Below are 23326 nucleotides of genomic sequence, written 5' to 3' on the forward strand. Positions count from 1 at the left end.
GTGCTGATAAAATAGGATCATACATCCTGAAGCATCAAACATTGCACTATTTCATGAGCCAGCTAATCCTTTATTTCCCAAGCTCTCACATCCACACTCAGATATATTTCCATGCACACCATGGAGAATGAAGAAATGTGCACCCTTCTTTTCACAACTTATAAAAACCCTAAGTACCAACACTTGGGAGACACATCTTCTGTCTCCCTGTGACCTTCCAGTTTTGCATGATCTTCAAAGTACCATTAACAACATGTCAATTTGGTATTTTTAGCCATTTGTCAATATGGCATTGAAGTGGCAAATGAGCTTAAAATTAAGTTTTATTTTATTTGTTTTTAAAAGAATACTGTAGCTTCTTCAACCTACAGATGATTTGTTGATTTCACACCTTCAATAAAGAAAGATTATTCTTAGGAATGAAGCACAAAAACAAAGATATTAGAATATTATTAGGTAATTCAGATATTCACTTAACTGTCATTTATCTCTACTATATAAAGACTCACATCTTAATAAAAAAATGGAAGCACACTACTTCTCAAAATCCATCATTTCACATATGAATAAATGCAGCAATATGATGATACTTCAGATAAGAGCTGTGGTTTTTGAGGTTTGATACTGATGATAAGAAAAGCATAAAATAATTTCAGAGTAGAATACAAAAGTAAAAAAAAATCTTCATATGGTATGTTTACCATTAGAAAACTAACTGAAAAGCATTACTGATTCTGAAAATGAAATAGTTATAAAATTACTTCAAAAATAAGAATACTGATAGTAAGTTCTAGAATTTGGTTTTCAATATTCAAAATCTTTCAGCTCATTCAGTGAAGTGATTTGGTAATGAATTTATGCTGAAATGTTTCTGTCATGTTCTCTTTTTTTTCAGGAAAAAAATCAAAATTTCATGAATGATAGGGGCCATTCAAAAATAAGCAGGACCCAAAACAGATGGGATCATATAAGAGACTGTATTACTCTTACATTTACCACATACAATCAACATTTCAACCTCTATTATATTTCACAACTTGTTATTAAATTTAAAGCACCTGTGTATGGTGATTTTACTTTCACTCTACAGCCTATGATATTGAATTGAACACTGTAACTTGTCCCATTGGAATAAATCATGCAACTGTCACAGAATCAGGTTAAGTGGTTTATAAGGCATATTGGAACGAGTTAAAAATCATTTTATATCCATTTAAAAGTTTATTCTTTTGGATGAAGGGGTTCCTGAATGCCTCAGTCATAATGTGTTGTAAATCAGCTGGATAGTTTGTTGAAGTGTAATTTATTTGGCTTAGGATGAAGCCGCAGAAATTGGTGGGAACTGTCTTTATCCCAGGATGAAGGGTGTCCTCTGAGCTGGGTTGGGAACAGCAGCTTTCACATCACACTCAGAATTCCAAGTAGACAAGGATGCCAAGGGCAGGCAGCAGTAAGCCAAGAAAACTTGAAGATAGGGTGGACGTACCTACAAAAGAAAATGAAAAGCATATATGTCATTTCATTGATTGGTCATTATTGTTCATTTAGTCTGCTTGGGGAAGGTATGATTGTGTTGCCCTGAAAACCAAATGTTTTGTTTATTGGTGATTGAAAAGAAAGAAAGATAGAAGGAAGGAAGGAAGGAAGGAAGGAAGGAAGGAAGGAAGGAAATAGAGAAAGAGATAGATTTGATCAAGGATTTAGAGACCACATGAACTGTTTTTATAGGTTTAAAGTAGTCATGGAAAATAATAAGATCCAAAATGATTATCCTGTCTCTATGATACAGCAGTCCCAAATTCCTACCAGAAGGCAAAAGGTCAAGAAGTATATATAAGAAATGGGACTGGGGATGTGGCTCAATGGTAGCGCAATTGTCTAGCATGCACAAAGCCCTGGGCTTTGCAAAAACAAAACAATAGCAACAACAAAAATAACAAACAAACCTAACAATGTTACCTGGGATAATAATATCAGAGATGTACTGGATAAATCTTGCATAATTCCATATTTCAATAATTTTAACACATTTAGGTACTCACATAAAGACTTAAGAAAAGCATTTCTAATAACATTAATTTTCTTTATGTTTTTTAGCTAAAGAATAATTGCCCTGATGTATTATTCTCTGAAATAAAAATGAAAATGATTTAATATGCTCTGAACACATATGAATTGATATTGCAATTTGGGTGCCACCTAGAAGGACAACTTCTGTTGTAAGTAAGTTCTTGGCCTATGTGCTTTTCTCTCTAGAACTCCTGACAGAGAAGGTTTACTTTTTGTTTCCATTCTCCACACATTTTAGGAACTAACTTACTGGAAAGAGGGAAGGGCTAAAAACTATAGTCAACAGTTTGCAAAGATGATAATTTCTTTTTCAATTTTTGGAAGTTTACTTTCTAAATTTGAAAACTTAATATCTAAGATTAAAAATGGCCTAAATCAGCCCATTCTTTAAAATATCTCTCTTACATCCAAGACTTAGAGCATTTCTCCTGAATATCTAGGCATTATGATCACATCTGTGGTCCCTCTAAAGAGGAAGAGAATCCTTTCTGCATGCTTGCATTCCACCACTGTCCTGCTGGCTGCTTGGAAAATATAATAGAAAGTATTTTTAGATACAGATAAAGTGATATTGGGAAATAAGGAGGGCAGTGAGGATCAAAAAGTGAGGACAAAATTTTTAAGAGCAAGATAAATGGCCCTCCAGCAGCTGCAATATTGCAGATGCTGTGTAACACTATCAATAACAATGAAAACACTAATCCTTACTATGTCAGCCTCTGTTATAGTTCCACAGCAACAAAATAGACTCCCTGTTTGCTCTTCTCTCCCTCCCTCCCTCTCTCTCTCTCTCTCTCTCTCTCTCTCTCTCTCTCTCTCTCTCTCACACACACACACACACACACACACACACACCATGCATATACACACTTTAACATAACAGTTTATTCATTTTATTATCGTCATACTACAGATTTTGTAACTCAGATTCAGGCCAACCACCACTAGAGGCCAGAGACAGGTTTAGATCTCAGATTTGCTTAGCTCCAAACACCGTGTTCTTTCTACCTCTCTGTCACTATCCTGCAGATAACTTTAGAAAAGGAATACTTTTGGAAATGCATAAGGACACTACACCCTGCTCTTGATGTGTCAAGATAATGTCACAAAAAGGAAAATAAATGCCATATGGGAAAACAGGGATACCTCCTAAGCTGTTTCAGAGAGTTTTTTTGCATTCTTGTAGACCTTTTTTAAAATCTACTTTTGTACATGATTTTAAAAATAGGCTACAATGCACACATCATGTTATTCTGATAAAATGACCAATAACAGACCTCAATTGCATAGTTAAACATTCAGTTTTCAAAGTTTGACCCATATTAAGACCCCTGAAGACCTTTGTCCAAGGATGAGTGCAGGGTTTCTACAATGCTCTATCCTGTGACCACAAATTACATCAGCCATGGGTACCCGTTTATGTGCTTGCTTGAATATGTGGCTTGGCACTGTACAAACTATGGCTACAGAAAGAAGTGTAGTCAATTATGGATGCGATTTTGAAATTTTCGTGTTAGTATGAAAACAAAACACAATTTCATAATTTGTGGTTTCAACATCAGGATATTTGATTTATTTAAATAAACTCTTCATGTTTATGTGTGTTATATTTAATTTCTCTAATGGCTTGTGCTTATGTAATTGTGGTCTTCATCTTCAATTCTCTTCTCCATTCCAGCAGAAACTGGAGACTTGATTGAATTACTATTTAAAGTCATTATAAATGTGGGGGTCTATATATTCCTGAGGGATTTTCAATATATTTTGATTATATATCTCACAAAGTATATATTACTGCTATCAAGAATAATTCTAGTACATATATGGTATGTATTAAACATATATTTTGATTTTCATGTATTTGATCAAAGTTAAATATGAACAAATCATCAGTCATGTGGATCACTTTTTTCCCTAGAAGAAGAAATTTAAAACTAATTTAGAGTACTATTTCATTAGATTTTCATGCTTTTTTTCTTTCTTTTTCTTTTTTTTTTTTAACTTTCCTTCAGGAAGGGTTTTTTTTTTTTTTTTTTTTTTGCTAGAGAGGAATACAGATTGAGAGCAGAAATTTCAGTTGAACAATACTTCATTTAAAAGTTAAGTTGTCCTTATGGTAAGTAGAGAACTGCTCTTTTCAGTTTTTAATTATATCTCCTCTCTGAGGCTTAAATTTCATAAACATGATCTAATCCAAGTTGCTACTGCTTGGCTATTGATTATGACATCATATTTAGATTTTTCTTTTTGTAGTATCATTTTTATTTGTTTGTTTGTTTAGAGTTTACAATTGTTATATTTTTAGTTTATGGACAACTTCAGGAAAGGGACTTTCTGACTCCAAATTAATGCAGCCGTGTTAATGAATTTCAAGTCCAGTATATAGAAATTATTCAAACCATGATGCCACATAATTGAATCATGTTTCCTTAGCAAGACAGGACCTCTTCTGATAACTAAGCACAAGGCAGAAGGGAAAACAGCAAGAGGGCAGGGCAATGGGGTCTGAGGAAGAAGGCCTTTAAGGGATACCAGTATGACCTCCATCAAACTTCTAATATTTCTCTGTCTTTGTCTCTCTTTCTTTTTTTATATCATGATCCTCTAACTTATAAAGACAGGGTGTAAGGAGGAGGGTTACCCCTTTCTATGAAAGATTTTTCTCAAGAAATAGTATTTTTTTTCCTATCAGAGAGATGATAGCCATCACCCACACCATCAGAAGGCATTCATTTTACTAAGTCCTGGGCTCGCCCAGCTTGCCTTGCAAGGCCACTTTTGACCCTTCCAAGGTCTTACAATCTCCATGGGCTCAGAGAAGAAAGAATTCTGATAAGATGGCTGACCCCTTTTCTGAGGAGTTTGCTCAGTACAGTCAGGTCTCTTAGGTACACATCGGTAGATGTTTGCCATTGCTAGTTGTTGAGTCCAACAAAACCCCTGCTGGGACAGCAGCAAGCTTAGAAAGGAGAAAGAGCAAACTTTGGGACTGAAAGAGTAAAATTAGCTCAGAGAGGAAAAGAACAAAGCCACAGGTCATGCTCCCTGCCAAATTGACAGCAGACACTTCCAAGATGACATAGCAGCTATAAAAGGCCATAATAAATTCCTCCTTGAGAGGATAGTGTACAGTTACAATGATGGCCCAGTGATGCTCTACTCTTCCCATTTGTTAGTGGGGATACCCAACTGCTAACCTGCCCTCCCCTCATGACTGTAGTTAATCCCCAATTCTTCTACTTCCACCTCAGAAGCCAAAATTAATCCAGAACTGACTGACACCTTCCTTAGATCCTCCTTAGAATTCTGTTAGCAGGAACTCATATCTTACATAAGGTCCTTCTCCCTCCCATGTGAGTAGGTAATTTGTCAGAGAACAGGCTTGAGCTTCGTCTTGGTTAAGTTTTAACAGAACAGGCTGGCACCCATGAGGATCAATAAGCAAGAAGAGACTTCCCTGGTCTTAGTAGCAGGTATGAGGTTACGTCGGGAGCAGCTTCACGTGGCAGTACAAGTAGAGGGCTCTGAGGCCAGGGGAAGGGAAGTGCAACGGACTGGACGATGCTGAGTATGTTCTGTAATCTTTGTAAACCTTAGTTCCTTCGACCATAGAATAGGAATAATCATATGTCTCTATGGCTATATTGTGAGAATTGAGAACATATCTACCAAAGGCTTATGTATATACAACATAAACTTTTTCTTCATAAGTAATCACAGTATGTGGAAGCCCATTACTGAAATGGGTGCAGAAGGGATGCTTTATTGAAAGATGGGTCTGAGGACAGGGCACTGCCAGGTTTTTGCCTTCTCTGTGTTTAAGCTTGCAGCTATACTTTTCCCCATCCCTAACTACCCCCTGGAACACAGGGGGCTCTGCTTATCACAGTCTTAAAGCTGAATCTTTCTGTAAAGCACTTCAGCAAATACATGGATAGTAGAAAACTCCAAGTGAGGGAAGGGAATAATAAAAATAGACTGGACTAGACAAAAGGTAATAAAGGGAAAGGAGAAGGAAGGGGAATAAGAAAGACAGTAGAATTAATTGGTCATAATGTTCCTAGCCTTGTATTTGTATATATGACCACATATATGTACATAACTCCACATCATGTATGACCACAAGAGTGGGAACCAAATAGAATAAGTTATACTTTATGTATGTGTATTCTGTCAAAATACTTTCTACTATCATGTATAACTAAAAATAAAACTAATGCGAATAATAAAGAAGAAAACTCTAAGTAAGTGCTAGCTATTCACACTACATCTGAATATGATTATTTCTTGCTCTGGACCTGAACATTTTATTTTTGGAAGAGTAGTTGGATAGAAACCAGAGCAAAACAGCAGCATAAATTGGGCATACTGAACTTTTCTGTAATAGTCTGGCTATAGTGTTACCTTCTCTGTGGCATGGTAGTCAGAGATATTTGTTTTTTAAGTAACAGAAATCCAACCAAAGAAAGAAGTGATACTCTGACTTTAGGGATAACTAGAGTCAGGGAACTGAATACATGTAGCTTTCCTCTTTTCTTCCTTCGCATATTGCTCAACATTCTCCAGGAAAATAGACATGTATTCCAAATAGAGATGAGCTCCTAACTCACAATTATAGATTCTCAAAAACAAATAAGTAGTATTTTTCTTTAGATCCCACCAGAGTGAGAAAACTCTAAAGGAAAAAATGATTTGCAACTTTGAATCACCTCTGCCCTCAGGCTAATAACTGTGTCTTAGTTAGTGGCTATGATTGGACCAGCCTTGAACATGTTCCCATCGCTCAACCAATCACTGTGGTAAAGGAGGCAATGCCACTTAGTAAATTGACAACTTGGTTCTTATCTCAGGAGGACTAGCACATTCCCAAGTGAATAGATTTGGGAGTAAAAGAGGGTTTCTGGGGCAAAAAAAAAAAGAGAATATACTTCAACCCAAAGTGTAAATGCACAATGAGAATTGAAGGATATGAAAAACAACAACCCCCAGGGAGAAAAGGAGGACAATGGGCTCTGGACTTTCACAATTTCCCTTTTCTACAACTATCCCCCCCCCCGCCCCCTAACTGCCCAACTCACCCATTCTGCTATGACTCAGTCTCACTGAACCCTATAAAACTCAGACCCCTATTGTAACCAGTTGCCAATTTCTTCTCGAAAATGTGCCCTTCTGCTGCTTGATAAAGCATTGCTGATCTGTTGAAATTTATCTCCATTTCTTTTCTTTCTCTTTTATTTGCTTTCATTTAGTGCCGAAAACTGGGAAGGGGTTTGAGGCTATCTACACCTCCCCATTAATGAACCTCCACCATCTTTTCTATCTTCTCATCTGATTTCTATTTCTCTCCTTCTTTCCTTCTGATAGAAGGATCCCCTTTGCAACTCCAAGTCCACTAAAGCTCAATGGCAGCAGATATATGTCCCCAAACCAATTCCATTCTTGGGCTAGGGTTTTGCTGCCTCATTGCCACATGGACAGAGCAAGGACCTGTATAGCATTCGTTATTGGTGTTGGAGGCATCCTCCTTCTAATCTTCTTCTCTCCAATCCCTACCTTAATTTAGACCTCTGGATTAGAGGCCGCTGTTTGCCATTTTGCTTTTGTATGCAACACACCAACCTCCTCATTCTTCGGAGAGGTAAGATCCCTTCTAGTCTCCTGCAGAAGCACCCTGTCCAAGACCCTCCACCTTTCTGGACCCTGGGGGTCCCTCACTACTCAGATTCTAGAAGGGATGCCCTCTCATTCTCTGGTGAAATTCTGTCTAGTGACAGGAGACATCAAAGGACACTTTGATCTCAATCACCACCCCAAACAGACCTCTCCCACATGGGAGCTTCCATGTACTGGACTCTCCCTTAGGTTGTCTCAAAAATAATTTTAAGAACCTTAAAATTTGATGCCTTATTAGGCTTAGTACTTAGATCTGGCCACAATATAAATCAGACAACCTGCATCAGTGGCCTGAATTTGGGAACTTTGACTCCAAAATCCTCCAAAACTTAAACAATTTCCTTGAATGAAATGGCAAATGGCCTGAGGCTTACCCCCAAGCTTTCTTTGACCTTCACTCAAGGCCCTCATTATGCCAACCAATTCTCACTGTGTCCCTGCTCCATAAGCCCCTTAGATCAGATCCTGATCCCCAGCCCTCTTCTTCATTTACTGCCCTGAAATAGCAGATGAACCCTCACCAAAAGTAAAGCGGGAGGCTATAAAGGAAAGTTTCATAGAGAGGAGTGCCTGATTACCACCAAAAGAGACTGTCAGAGTCACAAGCGTTTTTTTTTTTTTTTTCATGCGTCAATTTGAGACCAACAAATCTTCCTAACCTCCTACATAAGCAGGCTTTATCTGTGTTTCTCTGTTTGCCAGTATGATTATCTAGCCCCAATATTTATCCCTCATATTAGTCTGAAAATATGTAATATGGCACATAAAATTCCTAACTTCACTATGAAAGCTCTAATTGACACAGATAAAAGGATCTCTACTAAACACAGAGGTAATGCCAAAAGTAAGGGATTTTACAAAAATCAAATGGCATTAGACATTCCTTCATCATTGCCACATGGACAGAGCAAGGACCTGTATAGTGTCCGTTATTTGTGTTGGAGGCATCTTCTTCTAATCCTCTCCTCTCCAATTCCTACCTTAATTTAGACCTCTGCTCCATAAGCCCCCTAGATCAGATCCTGATCCCCATTCCTCTTCTTAACTACAGCTCAAGAGGACATCTGTGACATTAAAGATGCTAAATTTTATATATAATAATTTTATCTAATGGGCCCACTGTGCTGACTCCCACATGATTTCTTTTCCAAGAAGCAATTTACCTGCAACCCTGCCTGGCCTCCTGTGGACAAGATATGTCACTTCCTTGGCAAACTACCTTACTATAGAGGAAATACAGGCCCAAAATAATGTTGATAAGGGATGGGTTGGATCCCCCTTCACCCAGGTGTTGGGAATGCTGGTCCAGCATTGCTTCAGTTTCTTTTCTGTGGGAGAAATTTGGTGCCTGGGGCAGAGAACAGCTTGAGACAACTGAAGTCAGCTGGCCGGGGCCACTCCCCAGTGCTGCATGAAGCTATCATGTACTGAGTTTGACCCCTATAGCCCCCAGGGGTGCCAAATATCAACCACTATCTGTCTCTGTTTCTGACTGACTTGGCCTGATGCTGGAGGGCACTCTCACCCAATGAATCTGGGATTCTGAGATGAAATCTCGGTCTGATCTGAGGTCTCTGGGAAAGTGGTGACCCACTAATCCTCAAAGCATGAGTCAGGCAATCTCTCCTTCTTCAAATGCTTCAACCCCATTTCTGTCCATACTGTTTGCCTCTTAAACAAGGACTCATGATTTAAAATTAGACTACCTTCTCTAGACTCTCACAAGACACATTTGATTCTGTACTCCCCTTTTCTGGCAGGAAAAAGACCAGAAAATCTGTCTCACTTAATCACATTAAAACTACCCCTTATCTGTTCTAGTTCAATAATCCAAATTATTTATTTTCTCTAGTGGAGATATCACCCAGAACACTAACAGGCTTGCCTCCCACTTCAATTGAAGAGCATAATATGATATCATGGTCCTATGAGTATGAGGACCCCAAAGGACAAAGAGAATATGTAAGAAATGTTAAGGGCACAACGAGATGACAAAAATCCTCCCTTGAAACCAAGAAGTTAGTATCCTCCATTTTGAGTGAAGCCCCAGCCAGAGGTCATGGAAGGAAAGGCAGAAACTGCTGAATTTTCTTCATCCAAATGTAGCCAGTTGGGGAAATGAAAAATGGTTAAAATGCCCTATGGATGAGGCCTTGCTCAAAACAGCAGCTTCCTTTACTTCTTAGCTGCTGCCAGATCTCTATCTCTCCATGGCTTACAGAGCCTGCAGAGCCTGCAAGATTTACAAGGCTTTCAGAGAACTGGTTGAGATCAAAGGGGGAAAAATGCCACCTTTAAATCCAAGCTGCTTATGGGACCTAAATGTCTGGCTATGTATCTCTTAGCAGTGTACCACACTGCTTTCTTAACAAGTTCCTCCCTAAACACTACAGCACAATAAGGGAAGATAGAAGATACAAGTCTTCTGTACCTTGAAATTTTTTACCTAAGCATTTCAGAGCTCTCACTCTTTCAACATCTGAACTGACTCTAGTTTGAACCAAAAGTGCACTCTGATCTGATAAAGATGTTCAGTTTGTTGCTTTACTAATTACTGCCACTTTTTTAGAACTCCTGTTTTAAAAAATTCTATTTTTTTAGTTCATGGTTTTATGGTGAATTCACATTTAATCCTGTATACCTAATTTAAAATATTTTCTGATCAGTCTTTTTTAATCTAATTACAGAGGTTTTTACACTGTGTTTGTTTAGAGGCCAAAATTTCAAGGGTAAGCTCTCAAATACATTGGAGAATCTCCTTTTACAAAATCCTAAAAAAGGACATGGACATGGTGATGTTGGAAATAAATCTGGTGGTCCCTGAGGAAAAGTGGCCACCTGATCTAAGTATCAGTCAGGGCTGTTAGACTTTACACCAAGCATTTTCAATTTCATAGGTTTCTGTGATTAATCATAATGTAAAAGTCTAATGAACTACATTTTAATTTATAGCAGGTTAATTTTAATAGAGGCTTTAATAAACATCTGTAACATTGCCTTCTACCTGTAGAGATCTACCTGCAGCTACAAGATTGTTTCCTGGCTGATTTACGTTTGTGTGCACACCTGTGTATTGTGTTGTGTCTACATATCTGATTATGTCCATATATCATGTACATGGTATCAAAATTGGCATATAGATAAATGAGTGCTCATAAATTAAAATTTAAAAGAGAAATGGATCCAAATACCTTTCAGTTCATGAGAGTTAAAAATTTAATTTAAATTAGATAAACAGATGAGAAAAAATATGTCTTTAAAATTACTAACTCATAGGTTTTCTAGATGGTCAGACAATTAACAGAGTATTGGTTTCTATAAAATATCTAGAATGCAATATCCGTTGTTTCTAGGATTTTTCTTCAACAGGAAAGAGATAGATAATATTCTTAACAACACTTGTCTGATATCTTGGTTTTTACAGTTAAAAATGAGTAAATTATATTTAACATCAATATCAATGTGATTGATCATAAGTATATTAGAGGAGATATCTGATTAATTTATGCTAAAAAGCATTAACTGCTAAATATAAAATCAAGTACTTTTGATTTTTCAAATTCTATAAGGTAATATATTTAAACATTAGATGTGTTTTATAAATTGCTACATGAAAAAAAGAGTTTAAGATTTTTTTGTTTCTTGTTCTTCACTAAAGCAAGATTGCTAAGAGTTAAAATTCTAACAGGTGCAATTTTATATGAAAAGAGTCCAAAACTTTTCAGCTGTGTTTCAATTAATGTATTGTAAATAACATAAAGTATGTAATCTTATTAAGAGGAATAATTGGAAAAATTCAGAAATTTCATAAGGAAGGCTTTTTCCTAAGGTCAACTATTAATGTACTAGTGATATAAATCAAAGTTTAATCCTCTATAGGTTGAAGTAACAAGGATTTCTTAAAACATTAATCTGATTTTATCTATCAAGATAATTTCTCATGTCTGTTAAGTTTTATTTAGAAAAACTTGTCTTAATAAAATTAGTTTGTACAACTCTGATTAAACAACAATTGTTATTTTAGAGTATTACATTGCACTATAGATTCTGAATTTTCCTAAATGTATTTATATCTTCCAAGCATACAAGTCATTAAAATATAAGGTGTAAAAGAACATTTTGCCAATTTGGTTCTCTTCAAACCAGAGTTTAAAGTAAATTTTTGGGATTATAAAAATTCTGTTTCTTGGCAGGCATGGTGATGCATGCCTGCAATCCCAGTGGTTGGGAAGTTGAGGCAGGAAAATCGTGAGTTCAAAGCCAGCTTTAGCAATGACAAAGGACTAAGCAACTCAGTGAGACCCTGTCTCTAAATAAAATACAAAATATGGCTGGTGATGTGGCTCAGTGGTTGAGTGTCTCTGAGTTCAATCCCTGGTATCCACCCTCCCACAACAAAAATTGTGTTTCTTAGTTCATAGCTATTATACACACTAATGTTTTACTCTTGTTAATTTCATTTTGTATTTTCCTTCTAAACTTTAACCAGTATCTGTTAGTCCCTTACAAAAGAACAACTGGTAATATAACAACCTGAACTATTTTGAGATAATAGGCCATCATGTATAGGACAGACAGATGTAAGGCTAACTTCTAGCACTAATACTTATCCCAATTAAATAGAATGGGTAAATAACTGTAAAGTTACAGACATTAAAGGTAAAACTCAGTACTCTTACTGTAAGACTGGTGAAACTGGCTTGCTGTATATTCAGGACCCAAACTCAGAGACTAAAATTAAGGAATAAAATGGCCAAGAGAGAAAATAGCCAATACTTGGCTCTTGCCCTCTGAGATCAGCTTGACTCCAGGGAAACAGGGGAATTCTCTAGGGTTTTTTAGCTCATGGCCACATAATCTCCTGATCAGGGAGAGTAATAAGACCCTGTAGAAGAGAAAGCTGACTGATGCACATGCTGCAAAGGGGAGGGTCATTGGAGGAGGTGTTATCCCTGATGCTTCTAAGGGAAGCCACATGGTCAAAGAGACTCTGACCTACCCAGGCAGATGGCACTTTAGTGGAACTTAGAGTTTGCTCACAAATTCCAAAGAGTGATCTCAGCTGGCTCTTAACAACAGATAGGAATAAGGTCAATTTGACCAGCTTGGTCTTAAATACCTAAATAGTTATCACCAAAGTATAGCCATACCTGGGTATTTAAAATAAAAGACTATTATTATTTTAATTGAACCTAAGATGTATACTTGTGTCAGCCCCACAGCCCTACCTACCAAAAATTGGACTGGCCTCTGTACCTTGGTCATCCTTACTCCTCAATTTGACATTTTACCTAACAACCAAAGTTTACCTATCTTAATAAGGGCGCACACCAGGCTCAAGAAATCCCTCCAGTTTATTCCTTTATTTATAGGGCTAGAGTTATCTGCTGTGACTGGCATAGGAACAGCAGGATTGGGATCATAAATTCATTACTATGAAAAGTTATCAGACCAGGTTATTAAAGAGTTTCAACAGGTTGTTGACTCGGTACTGAAGTAGCTGATTCCTGGTAGTCCTCATTGGGGGATCAAAAATGATAGACTTCCTGATTATGCTCCCTTATATACCCCTTAATATTCACCTTTTTCATAATAAACTTTCTTCCCTGTATTCTTAATGTTCCTTTATTCTTAACAGCTTCTTTAGCTCAAAATGCCTCCCAGGAACATGTTAAAGCCACTGTCCTCCTGTGTTTACATTGTGATTCTCTGAAACCACAGAAAGGGGAATTCACCTACAATGACCTCTAGGCTCCTTCCATATATGGTCCTTTTCAGCCTCAACCCTGGGACCTCTGTCTTCTCCCTCAGAACTCTGAAAGTGGAGGTCTCCATACTTTGCCCCTTTTCAGCAGGAAGCAGCCAGACATGATATTGATACACCTATTCAGTATCCCCTTTCAGAGTCTGTAATGAAGAATATGGGAAACAGCAACCACCAGGGAGAAAAGGAGAACAACTCCCATGGAAAAAAGGAAAACCATGGGCCATGGACTTTCACAATTTCCTGTATCTACAACAGTTCATCCTGACTACTCAATGGACACATTCTGCTATGATTCGGTCACACTGAATCTTATAAAACTCAACTGCCTGTTATAATCAGTTGCTATTTTCCTCTCTAAAATGTGCCCTTCTGTTGCTTAATAAAGCATTGCTGATCCGTTGAGGTCTGTCTCTGTTTTTTGTTTGTTTGTTTGTTTCTTTCTCTTTCATTTGCTTTCAAGTCACTGAAAGCAACATGGGATAATCAGTGTTCCAAAGTTGTTGATCAGTAACCCTTCTGTCAAAGAGCATGTCACAAGAGAAAGGACCTGTCCACAAATTTGGAAAGTGTGTTTTGTGACAAAGTTGTGGTAAAACATAAAAGTATGTTGCAGGGAATTACACACTTGAGTTATTCACAGGCTCTCTAACTGGCCTTTTCAACATTCACCTACTTTTCAACTGCTTGAGGCTAATCAAGATAACAGTGAGTGATTTATTTAGCTACAGAAAACTTCAGCATTTCAAATAAACTAGAGTCATTTCATGAGAAACCACCGAGATTCACCCAGGACTGGTGCAGCATTAGAAACTGTCAGCATTTATGACCTTATTTATTTTCAGAGGAGTTTTTCACTTTACAAACTCAATCACTCAAAAAATTTATTCTGAAAAAAAAAAAAAACCAAACAGCTAAAAGATGCTTAAGAGCTCTGTTTTGAAATTTAGCTCAACAAGTTGGGAATTTCTGGGTCATTCACCAGATGTACCCTTCAGAAAATTATTAAATTTTATCTGTTCTCTACTGGGTCACAGTAGGGATTAGGTAAGGAAATTAATTAGGTATATAATATAATTACTTAATTTTTTGTGGTAGAAAAGAATAGAAACAAATGTTAAAGGAGGCAGAACTGTGTCTAAATTTGAGACCATGAAGCCTATGAGATGGTGCAGTCTTCTGACAAAGGCAATTTTTAAAAATTCATGCAGCCCAATATTCTTACAGAATTTAACACTTGATCAATTTGAAGCCATTGAGACAAAAACAAATATTTAAAAATGTACCTTAATCACAGGGATTTCACAAAATATCTGGGACAATACAATCTTAGACTTATTATTATTTGACAGATTTTTAAAAGAATTTCTCTTATCTTTGTTTCTTTGTCTTTATACATTTTCTCCCGCAGTATTTTCTTCCCAGGTGCATATGCCATTATTCATCTTGCCTAATCTCTACCAACAGCACAAGCATACAGTAGACCTGAAATATAAGACTTACTCACAAAGTAGAAAATTTTCTTGCCTGAAAACTGGGAAAGAATTGATGGTAAAATTCCTGTAGTTCAGGAAGACTATTGTTAAAATTTCTTTTAGATCATTACCAAAATTGCTTTTTTATACATGTTCTATGCTTATTAAGAATTAAAGAATTTTTGAGGAAATGTTTTTAACATTCTCATCCCCTCCCCCCCATACACACACACACACACACACACACACACACACACACACACACATCAAGTTGGTGGAGTGGTGGTTATGTTAATTAGTTTGACTAAATCTTTCCATAATGTGTTCATAAATCAAAACATCCCATTGCATTCCATAAATATGCATTACTATTCTTTACTAATTATATATGACTAAAATATAATAGTTAAAAATTAAAGGTGACTTTTTTAGGAAATTAGTTGGATTTGCTTTAAACAGTTCTTTTGAGGAACACATCCATACCATTTTCAATTTTGAATCAATTATTATGAGTACTAACTTTCTGATTTTAACAAAATGAAGTAATAGATATTTACCATAGTTGGTTTTAAGAATTTCTAGAACAGAAACCAAAAAGAAATCAGAAAATAAAATTAATTTGTAGTTTTAGGTAGAGCAGGATTTTTTGTATATTTGATGTTTTTCTTGTCTTTTTTTTGCCTTCAGATATATATTTAAGTACAGTATCTGTTTATCATCCTGCTTATTTTGATTTTGTTGATTTTATCTTCTTATGCCTCTTTGAGACAACATTATTAATATTAAGCTGCATAGAAAAAAGGCAGCCTAAGGCCTGCTTCTAGTTCTATCAAATAATTGGTTATATAACTCGTAAAAATAATTATTTGGGCTCAAATCATGGTTCTGACCCTGTCATGATCTTTGGCTATTTTATGTCTCAAACATGTGGACTTTCCTTCTATAAAATATAGGGTTCAGTGTGTTAGTCTTAAGGTTCCTACTAAGGCAGGAGCCTGAGTCTAAGCAAACCATAATGTAGTTTAGAATGTAAAGTATTGAGCCATGAAATCTGCAAACACACTTGTCATAGTTCTCCTTATTTATGATAATCAAAGTTGATATTAGTTTATAAATATTCATTAAAAGCTTGGTCATATAAGTACCAGTGGTTTGGTGGGTTGTTTCAATCAAGTCAAACCCACTAATCTTGCTGCTTCTACTTGTTTGGCAATTATGAACCGCTATGCCAAGCAAAATAGATCTTTTTTTCTATTTTTGGCAGAGGTTCATGGTTGGCTGGCAGCTGGTCCTGGCAGTTCTGTTTGTTCCTCACTGTTGATTCTGGCCCTTTTCCTGTCAGAGAATGCCAGATTGCTAGGATACATTTCCTCTTTGAGAAAAGAGTGAGCATTAGCAATAGATGACTACCAATTATTTGCTGGGAAACATAAAAGCAACTTATAACTACCTCCTTGCCAATAAGCACATGCTTCAAAACCCAACTTTTGATTTTTTTTGGGGGGGGGAGAGGTAAGAAAATAATTATGAAAACTTTTAAAATTGGCTTATCTACTTCTTTGGAAATGCAAGGTGGCATTTTCATAAGGGCATGAACTTTGGGGTGAGACAGAATGCAATTTGAATATCATAACCACTCACTTGAGGGTGTGACCCCTTCAGAGGCACTTACCCATCTCTGATTTCCATTTCCTTACCTTTAAAATGGGGAGGGTATACTTATACAGTAGGATGTTATAAGAATTAAATTTGAAAAATATGAGAAATGCACAGTAAAGACCATCTGTTAATTATGAAGTTGAAAATAATTGTCCATTTACAAATTATTATTTAGTGAATATTTAGTGATAAAATGTAAGCCTGGAGTGAGACAAAAGAGACCCGGTCTCTGCATCCTGTTCTACAGAATTCTTACACAGCATACATATGGGTTTTATGGATTTGTTTCATTTTCAACTTACACGAAATCTATAGCAATGGTATTCAATTTCTTTATAACAACCAGAGCAAGTTTATTAGATAATCTTTGCATATAGGTATGAAAATAGCTGTTTGAAAGAACATTCTCCACAATAGGTAGCCTGAACTTTATGGAATATATCAAATTACCAACAGGATTACTTTCTCTTAAATTCTATTGAAGTTAGAGAGCCTGGAAACTTCAGATGCTCATTTGATTTTTCCATGTTTATTTTTAAAACTAATAAATTATTCTTCTGCAGCCTCTACCTTGCCTTCATCTAATTAGTATTGAGGCACAGGGAAAAGTAAAGTCAGAAAGAAGATTCAAGAATTGATGTAAGCGTATCTAAACTAAAGAAATTCAACCTAAAGGGAACAGATATGTCTTCTCACATAGCCCACGGAATTCCTCTCAGTTCTTTTATACAAATTTGACTAGATGATCTTTTGGTGATTTTAATACCCATGTTCAAGCCCACAGTGGGGCATAAAATTTACTTCTAGATGAGACAATGGAAACTTTGGGGTCACACTATCATGAAGCTGGATGTCATGACTACTCATTCATAGACAGTCTAGCATTGTATGAAATTCCTAAAATTATAGGAAAGATGCAATATGTTTTGGAGATACATACTTGAACACCTATTACCTTATCAATATTTGTGAGAGAATTCTTCCTCAATTCTAGGAAAAAGTATGTATGTGGCCTAAAAGAATAGTAGCTCCTTGAGGAAGGTGAGAGCTGTGGAATACACAGAAAAACTTCCGTCCATCCGTGGTGTGTGTCCCAAGTGGAAGCAGTATTCAGATTCATGTGGCTCCTTATTTAGCAGCCACTATCCAAGTGGTTGTCTTACTTGGAAGTGATTCTGATCTCACATATCTGGTTTTATCTAAATATAGATACAGGTTATATCAAAATTTATACTGTACCTCTGTTTTTCTTTGTAAAATAGAATCTCCACCTGACAATGAGGAAACCTCCAAAATTTAAATATACTGGGAATGGTGATAGTAGAATGAAAAAAGGAGATTTCTTTAACTGTATTTCACTTAAGTTTTCTGGAAGTCTGACCCATAACATGGCATTATTAAATACTGGATCAATGTGCTCCTTTAATTTTTATCACTTAGTAAGTTCTACTCTGTTCAGGACACTTTGAACATGTTATTTAACTAGTATAATGCACAATTATGTATCCTTATTTTTATTTATAGAGGCTCACCTATGTCCACCTGGCAGAAGGCAAAAATGGGTACTCCACTCAAACCACAGTCTAACCTACTGCCCTTTTTGGTCTATCCCATGGCTGCTTCCTGAACATCTCCTAATATTGTTAGATAATGCAGTGATCCCACCTCAAAGTAATGATTTGCAAGTTGGAGATTATTGCAGGTATTTAAAAACTTCTATTGCTACAGAAGCCAAGAATCCTATTCTCCCACTGGTTCCAAATGGTGATTCAGAGACATGACTACCTTGGAAACTTTCCCAGGTCTTAAACTAGGGCAAAAAGTCCCATTTGATTTCTCTTGATTTATCTTTTGATTTGGGGCTATGACAAATGAATGACTCACCTGTTTAACATAGTATCTTGGTACACATGACTTTCTTTCTTACTATGATCCTGAACTTATTTGTTATACTGGAGCCTCACTGCAGGATTCAGCTATCAAAAAGATCAGTGCCTCTCTGTCACCACCCCCACATACGAAGTTTTTATAAGAAATTGTCTAAATCTATGAATCCCTGGTATCTTAAATGGATCACAACAATGTAGGGTTCTCTTTGCACTACAGGAGAAACAATTTCTAAGATGTTCTGAAAAGGATCAGAAATGTGTAAGGAGTTACTGGCAAAACTGAACACTGACTATTCCAAAGAATGTCTAAGAGCAGTGCTTATTCATTTTCTCATCCAGATAGTATAAAATAATTGTAATCTCTTCAGGTTGTATCTGCACAAAATTTCCTTCTTTTTTTAAAAATATATATATATATACTCTTGAGAATTGCTTTTCCCAAAAGACTACTTCTTAGTCATGGTATTTTTATGGTATTGGGACCTGAAATATAAAGTGGTGTTCAAATTCTTTTTGAGTTCAAAATAATGAATATATATATAAAAGTTTAACTTTCATCACTCTGCAAAGAGTTTACAAAATCAACAGAGTAGTTTCTTCTTTCCAACCACCAGAAACTCTGGGAAATTTTTTAAGAAATCATTTTGTTTTTATTGAGCAAGACAATTCCCACACAGAGGATGAGAATTGAGACCCTTGTCAATACCAGCATTTCTAACAGTACTGCCACTCTTCTCTCAATCACTCATTACTTCAGGTTTTAGAGCCATTATTGCATTTTCTCTCTTCCACTTGTATCCCATTGTCTTTGTATCTCTTGAAACTATATTTTATATAAAAGGATTTGTAAATGCTGAAAAATGATGATATACTAAGTATTTTGAAGTAATTGATAATGGAAGCTTTTAGGGGCCGAGATAAATGTTATGGAAATTAGAAGTTTGAGAGCAAAGAATCATTTTTGATAGAGTATATGTTATCTGGGCTGTTCATACTCTTGTTCACCTTACATAGTTTTCTCAGGTTGGGTTTTTCATTTAGAGTTTGTCATAGGACTTTTTTTTTCTGTCTTCCTACACACACACACACACATACACACTCTCTTTCTGTCACTATTCTTATAAAATTTTCCCATCCTTTGCATTACCTAGCTTAGTCCATGACATCACCATGCACTTAATTATATATAATAGAAAAAATCAATTTCAAAACCCTTTCCCCCCCCCTTTCACTTGCAATATGCAAACTTGTACACAAAGTGCAATTGATTTATTCCAAAGCAGCTCTAGAATCTCTTAGTTCCACTCTATTACCTCTGTCTTAGAAACCCAGGACCTAATCAAAACAAAAGAAAAAAAAGCCCCAAACCTCCAAAGCTAACAAATTTAATCTGCTCCCTTTTTGCAGTCTGACTATTACCTGTGCTGTCATCAAATCTACCCTACCTTTGTTTTTTAATCTTGCATTCCAGATTCAGTAAATGAGACATTATTTTCATGTTTTCCCAGAGTCAACTTTTTTCCTTAAATTTGTTTCCTTGAATGGCTTTAGTACCTGAAAAAGTCTTGGGGATCTTTTAAGATTCACTCAAAGTGTCATTCCTTGAAACAATTGTGCATAGCTAACTTCTCTGGTGGCTTCTACAAAACTTAATGCACCATGCTGCAATTATTTCTTCACCTGCCTTATTCTCTTGTAACTTTGGGGCTCCTTAAATAGACAATAGAGACTATGTTCTTATTCATCTTCAAATTTCCAAGCACTAAGTGCTATATAATGCAAATTTGGTGCTCAGTACATTTTTTGTTGAATGAACTGATTGATAGTCAAAACTATCTTCATTCTATCACTAAACCATACTTTAGATTCCCCCCCCCCCCCCCCGCTGTAGCTCTACCATGTATTTTCTTTTTTATGCATGCTGGAAAGAGCATTCTCCTGAGAAAATGAAGTGAATGAATTTAGTTTCCCTATTAAATTCCTACTTATTTGTAGACCCACATCAAGTAGTTAATCCAACATACACTGTAGAGCACAATTCTGAAATATGGTAAAACAGTCTTTCATATATTCCATATTTGAGAAATGTCTTTGCTAGCTAATTATAGGTCAGTTTTACAATATAGACAAAAAAAGTAGAATTTACTTGGAAAAATTTGCTGCACACCAGCAAGTTTCTCAACTTGAGAATTGAGACCCTCAACAATATATTTTTTTCTCTTGTGAAATTTCCGCCCATGCAGTTGTGAGATGTTAAGCACTACTCAGCATCTTTCTTATTTTATGTATTGATTATGTTCCCACTGTGTAAGAGATATGATCTTGGTCCAGCAATCATAATCTATTACTTTACAGGAATATATTTAGTTAGCATTTTAATTGACTATATTAGCTTGAACTGACTCAGAAGAATTTTCCTCTTATGCAGATGGACTCTAGATAATTAAAAGAAAGTAATCTGAGTTTACTTAATTTTTCCAAAGATATTGTGTTTATATAATGGACAAAGCAATTACATGTTCTTTCCCCTATAATTAACAAACTTTGGTTTGGAGTTGAGGTGCTATAGATCTCACTTCTGCCTATCTGGCTTCACTACTTATTTTGCAACAGGATAGTTACTTATAGAATGGCCTGGGTATTTCTAAATGTCTTTGTTTTTTTCTCTTGAGCCATGTCATGTCTCAGAATCAGGTTCTTGTTAATTGGCCATGTGGAATTTTTATATCTGGGCATAGTGTAGAGATTGAGTACATGTTTTGATGTTAAAACTATATCACTTGAATTCTGGATCCTCACTTTACCAACCATATACAAATTACTTAAACTTTGAATTTCAATCACTTCATTAACAAAATGGTGAGAAAACAATTATCTAATTGTATTATTGTACCAATTAAAGATACAGAGCACATTACTATTTAAAATATTTAATAGCTGATAGCTCTTCCTGTTATTGTAAGTAGATATATCTGCCCTTGTCAAAAATCTGAGTGACATTCATCTGTAGTGTCAACAGACCAAATTCAAAAGAATTCCACACTGAGGAAGGAAAAGGTATCTATCAGATCCACAGTGAAGGGCACCTAAAAGGTAACAAGAGGGATTTACAGCATCATGTAAGGCAAGCCAGGGGGAATCAGGGTTACGCTACTATAGCTTAACCTTTCCAAGGTTGTTGAAAGCTAGAAACCTACTGAAGTGAAGCACACCCTTCTTTCAAATAAGAGCAGTTCCTGCACCATAATGCCCCTAGGTGGGAAGCAAAGAGGGAAGACATACAAATCACCACCTGAGCAAAGTACACTGACAGGATCCAACTTGTAGATAAAGATGTTGTGTGTTTTAAGTAGTAATGTCAGTTATCATGTGAATGTGACCAAAATCTGTGGATCTGATCAATTTTTTTCTTATAGGCAAATTCTCTAAATTTAAACAGAAGAGAAAGAAATTTAACTGCCAGACATTCACTCATGTATTTCAATTTAATGAGCCTATTAGTGCTTCTCAGTACTGGCTGCAGGAATGAACCATCTCTCCTCCAGAGATCACAGGTGAGTGACAATAAACCACAATAGTAGTAGCATGTGGTGAGAACTATTGCACTTAGGATGCCAAACAGGATGGATGTAAAGGAAAAGGAGGAACAGCTGCAAGTGGTTGCAATAAGGAGCTTCCTAGGGGAGGAGAGACATTAGCTAAACAGATGAGATGGGGCAGAATACATGAATGTGTTTTACAAATGCCCTTCTAATTGTGAAAAGAGAAAAATAATACTCATGAGCAAATGCATTGCTCAAAAGAGAAAAGTTAATCAAAAGTAATCCTTGATATTCAAAAAGAAGTGAACTCTTATTCTAAGCTATTTATTTATATTAATCATATTTAATATAAAGTTATAGTTAAGTCATCCTGGTATATTAATTTACATTCACTGATTTATAGAACACTCTAAAACAATAAAAACATATAGATGCCTTAAAATATAAGAAAATATTTTATATCATCATCTTCTTAACCATAAATTTTACAGAATTAAAAAACATATTCCTTTAGAATACATTAAAAAAACCCACAATTGCTCAAATGTCAGAGAAGTTATTAACCTTGGAAAGGAAACACAACAGAAATGTTCACTACTTATAATAACCCTACTTTTTGGTTTTGAATTTGCAGTGTTTTATTTTGACTAATTGAAAAGGTATGAGAATAAGCCATAAATGACATATTGTGCAGTGACTGCACAGCATATCTGTATAGAAAATATATAAAATTATAGACACAGCAATTTAAATCAATACATATCTATTAGAATCCATTAAGTTTGCAAAAATGTATTCTATAATTTGACAATTTCCAAACCATATAAGACTATTTAAGTACATCTAATAACTAAAGAACTAGTATTTTAAATATGATGTGACAATTGAGAATGTAATATAAAGGGAGGATTCTGAGTGAAACACATTATTCACATGTGAGCATTACAATGTTTATTAGTAACTGCTGAGGATACATAAAATAACTGCTGTACATTGAGATGAGTGTTTTGGCTCTTGCCAAGAAGTCAGTTATTAAAAAAAGGAAATTTGCTCAAGTTTAAAGTACAGAAAGAATAGCCATTCCTTTCTCTACTAAAGCAGAAACTTTGATCATATTCTCATTGTGATTTTTTTATCTGTTGCATAGCTAACCTTGGCACATACAGCCTATGCTACAGGAAAAAAAATGTATTATTTATGCTATCAGGCACTGACAATTCTTAATTTACACAAAAATACTTAAAAACAAAAGTC

The 23326-nt window shown here is 35.8% G+C and overlaps 1 protein-coding gene across 1 annotated transcript in view; it reads right to left on the bottom strand.

Annotated features, from left to right (window-relative positions):
* Positions 1-1155: 1155 nt before the first annotated feature.
* LOC144366277 (contactin-1-like) overlaps positions 1156-23326 on the bottom strand; it is a 60466-nt gene continuing 38295 nt past the window's right edge. The window contains exon 8 of the mRNA XM_078020313.1: positions 1156-1486. Within this exon, the coding sequence (XP_077876439.1) occupies positions 1410-1486 (77 nt within the window). The 3' untranslated portion in view covers positions 1156-1409. The remainder of the gene's footprint in view (positions 1487-23326) is intronic.

Source organism: Ictidomys tridecemlineatus, chromosome 8 (genome assembly GCF_052094955.1).
Source record: "Ictidomys tridecemlineatus isolate mIctTri1 chromosome 8, mIctTri1.hap1, whole genome shotgun sequence".
In the NCBI taxonomy this organism is placed as follows: domain Eukaryota; kingdom Metazoa; phylum Chordata; class Mammalia; order Rodentia; family Sciuridae; genus Ictidomys; species Ictidomys tridecemlineatus.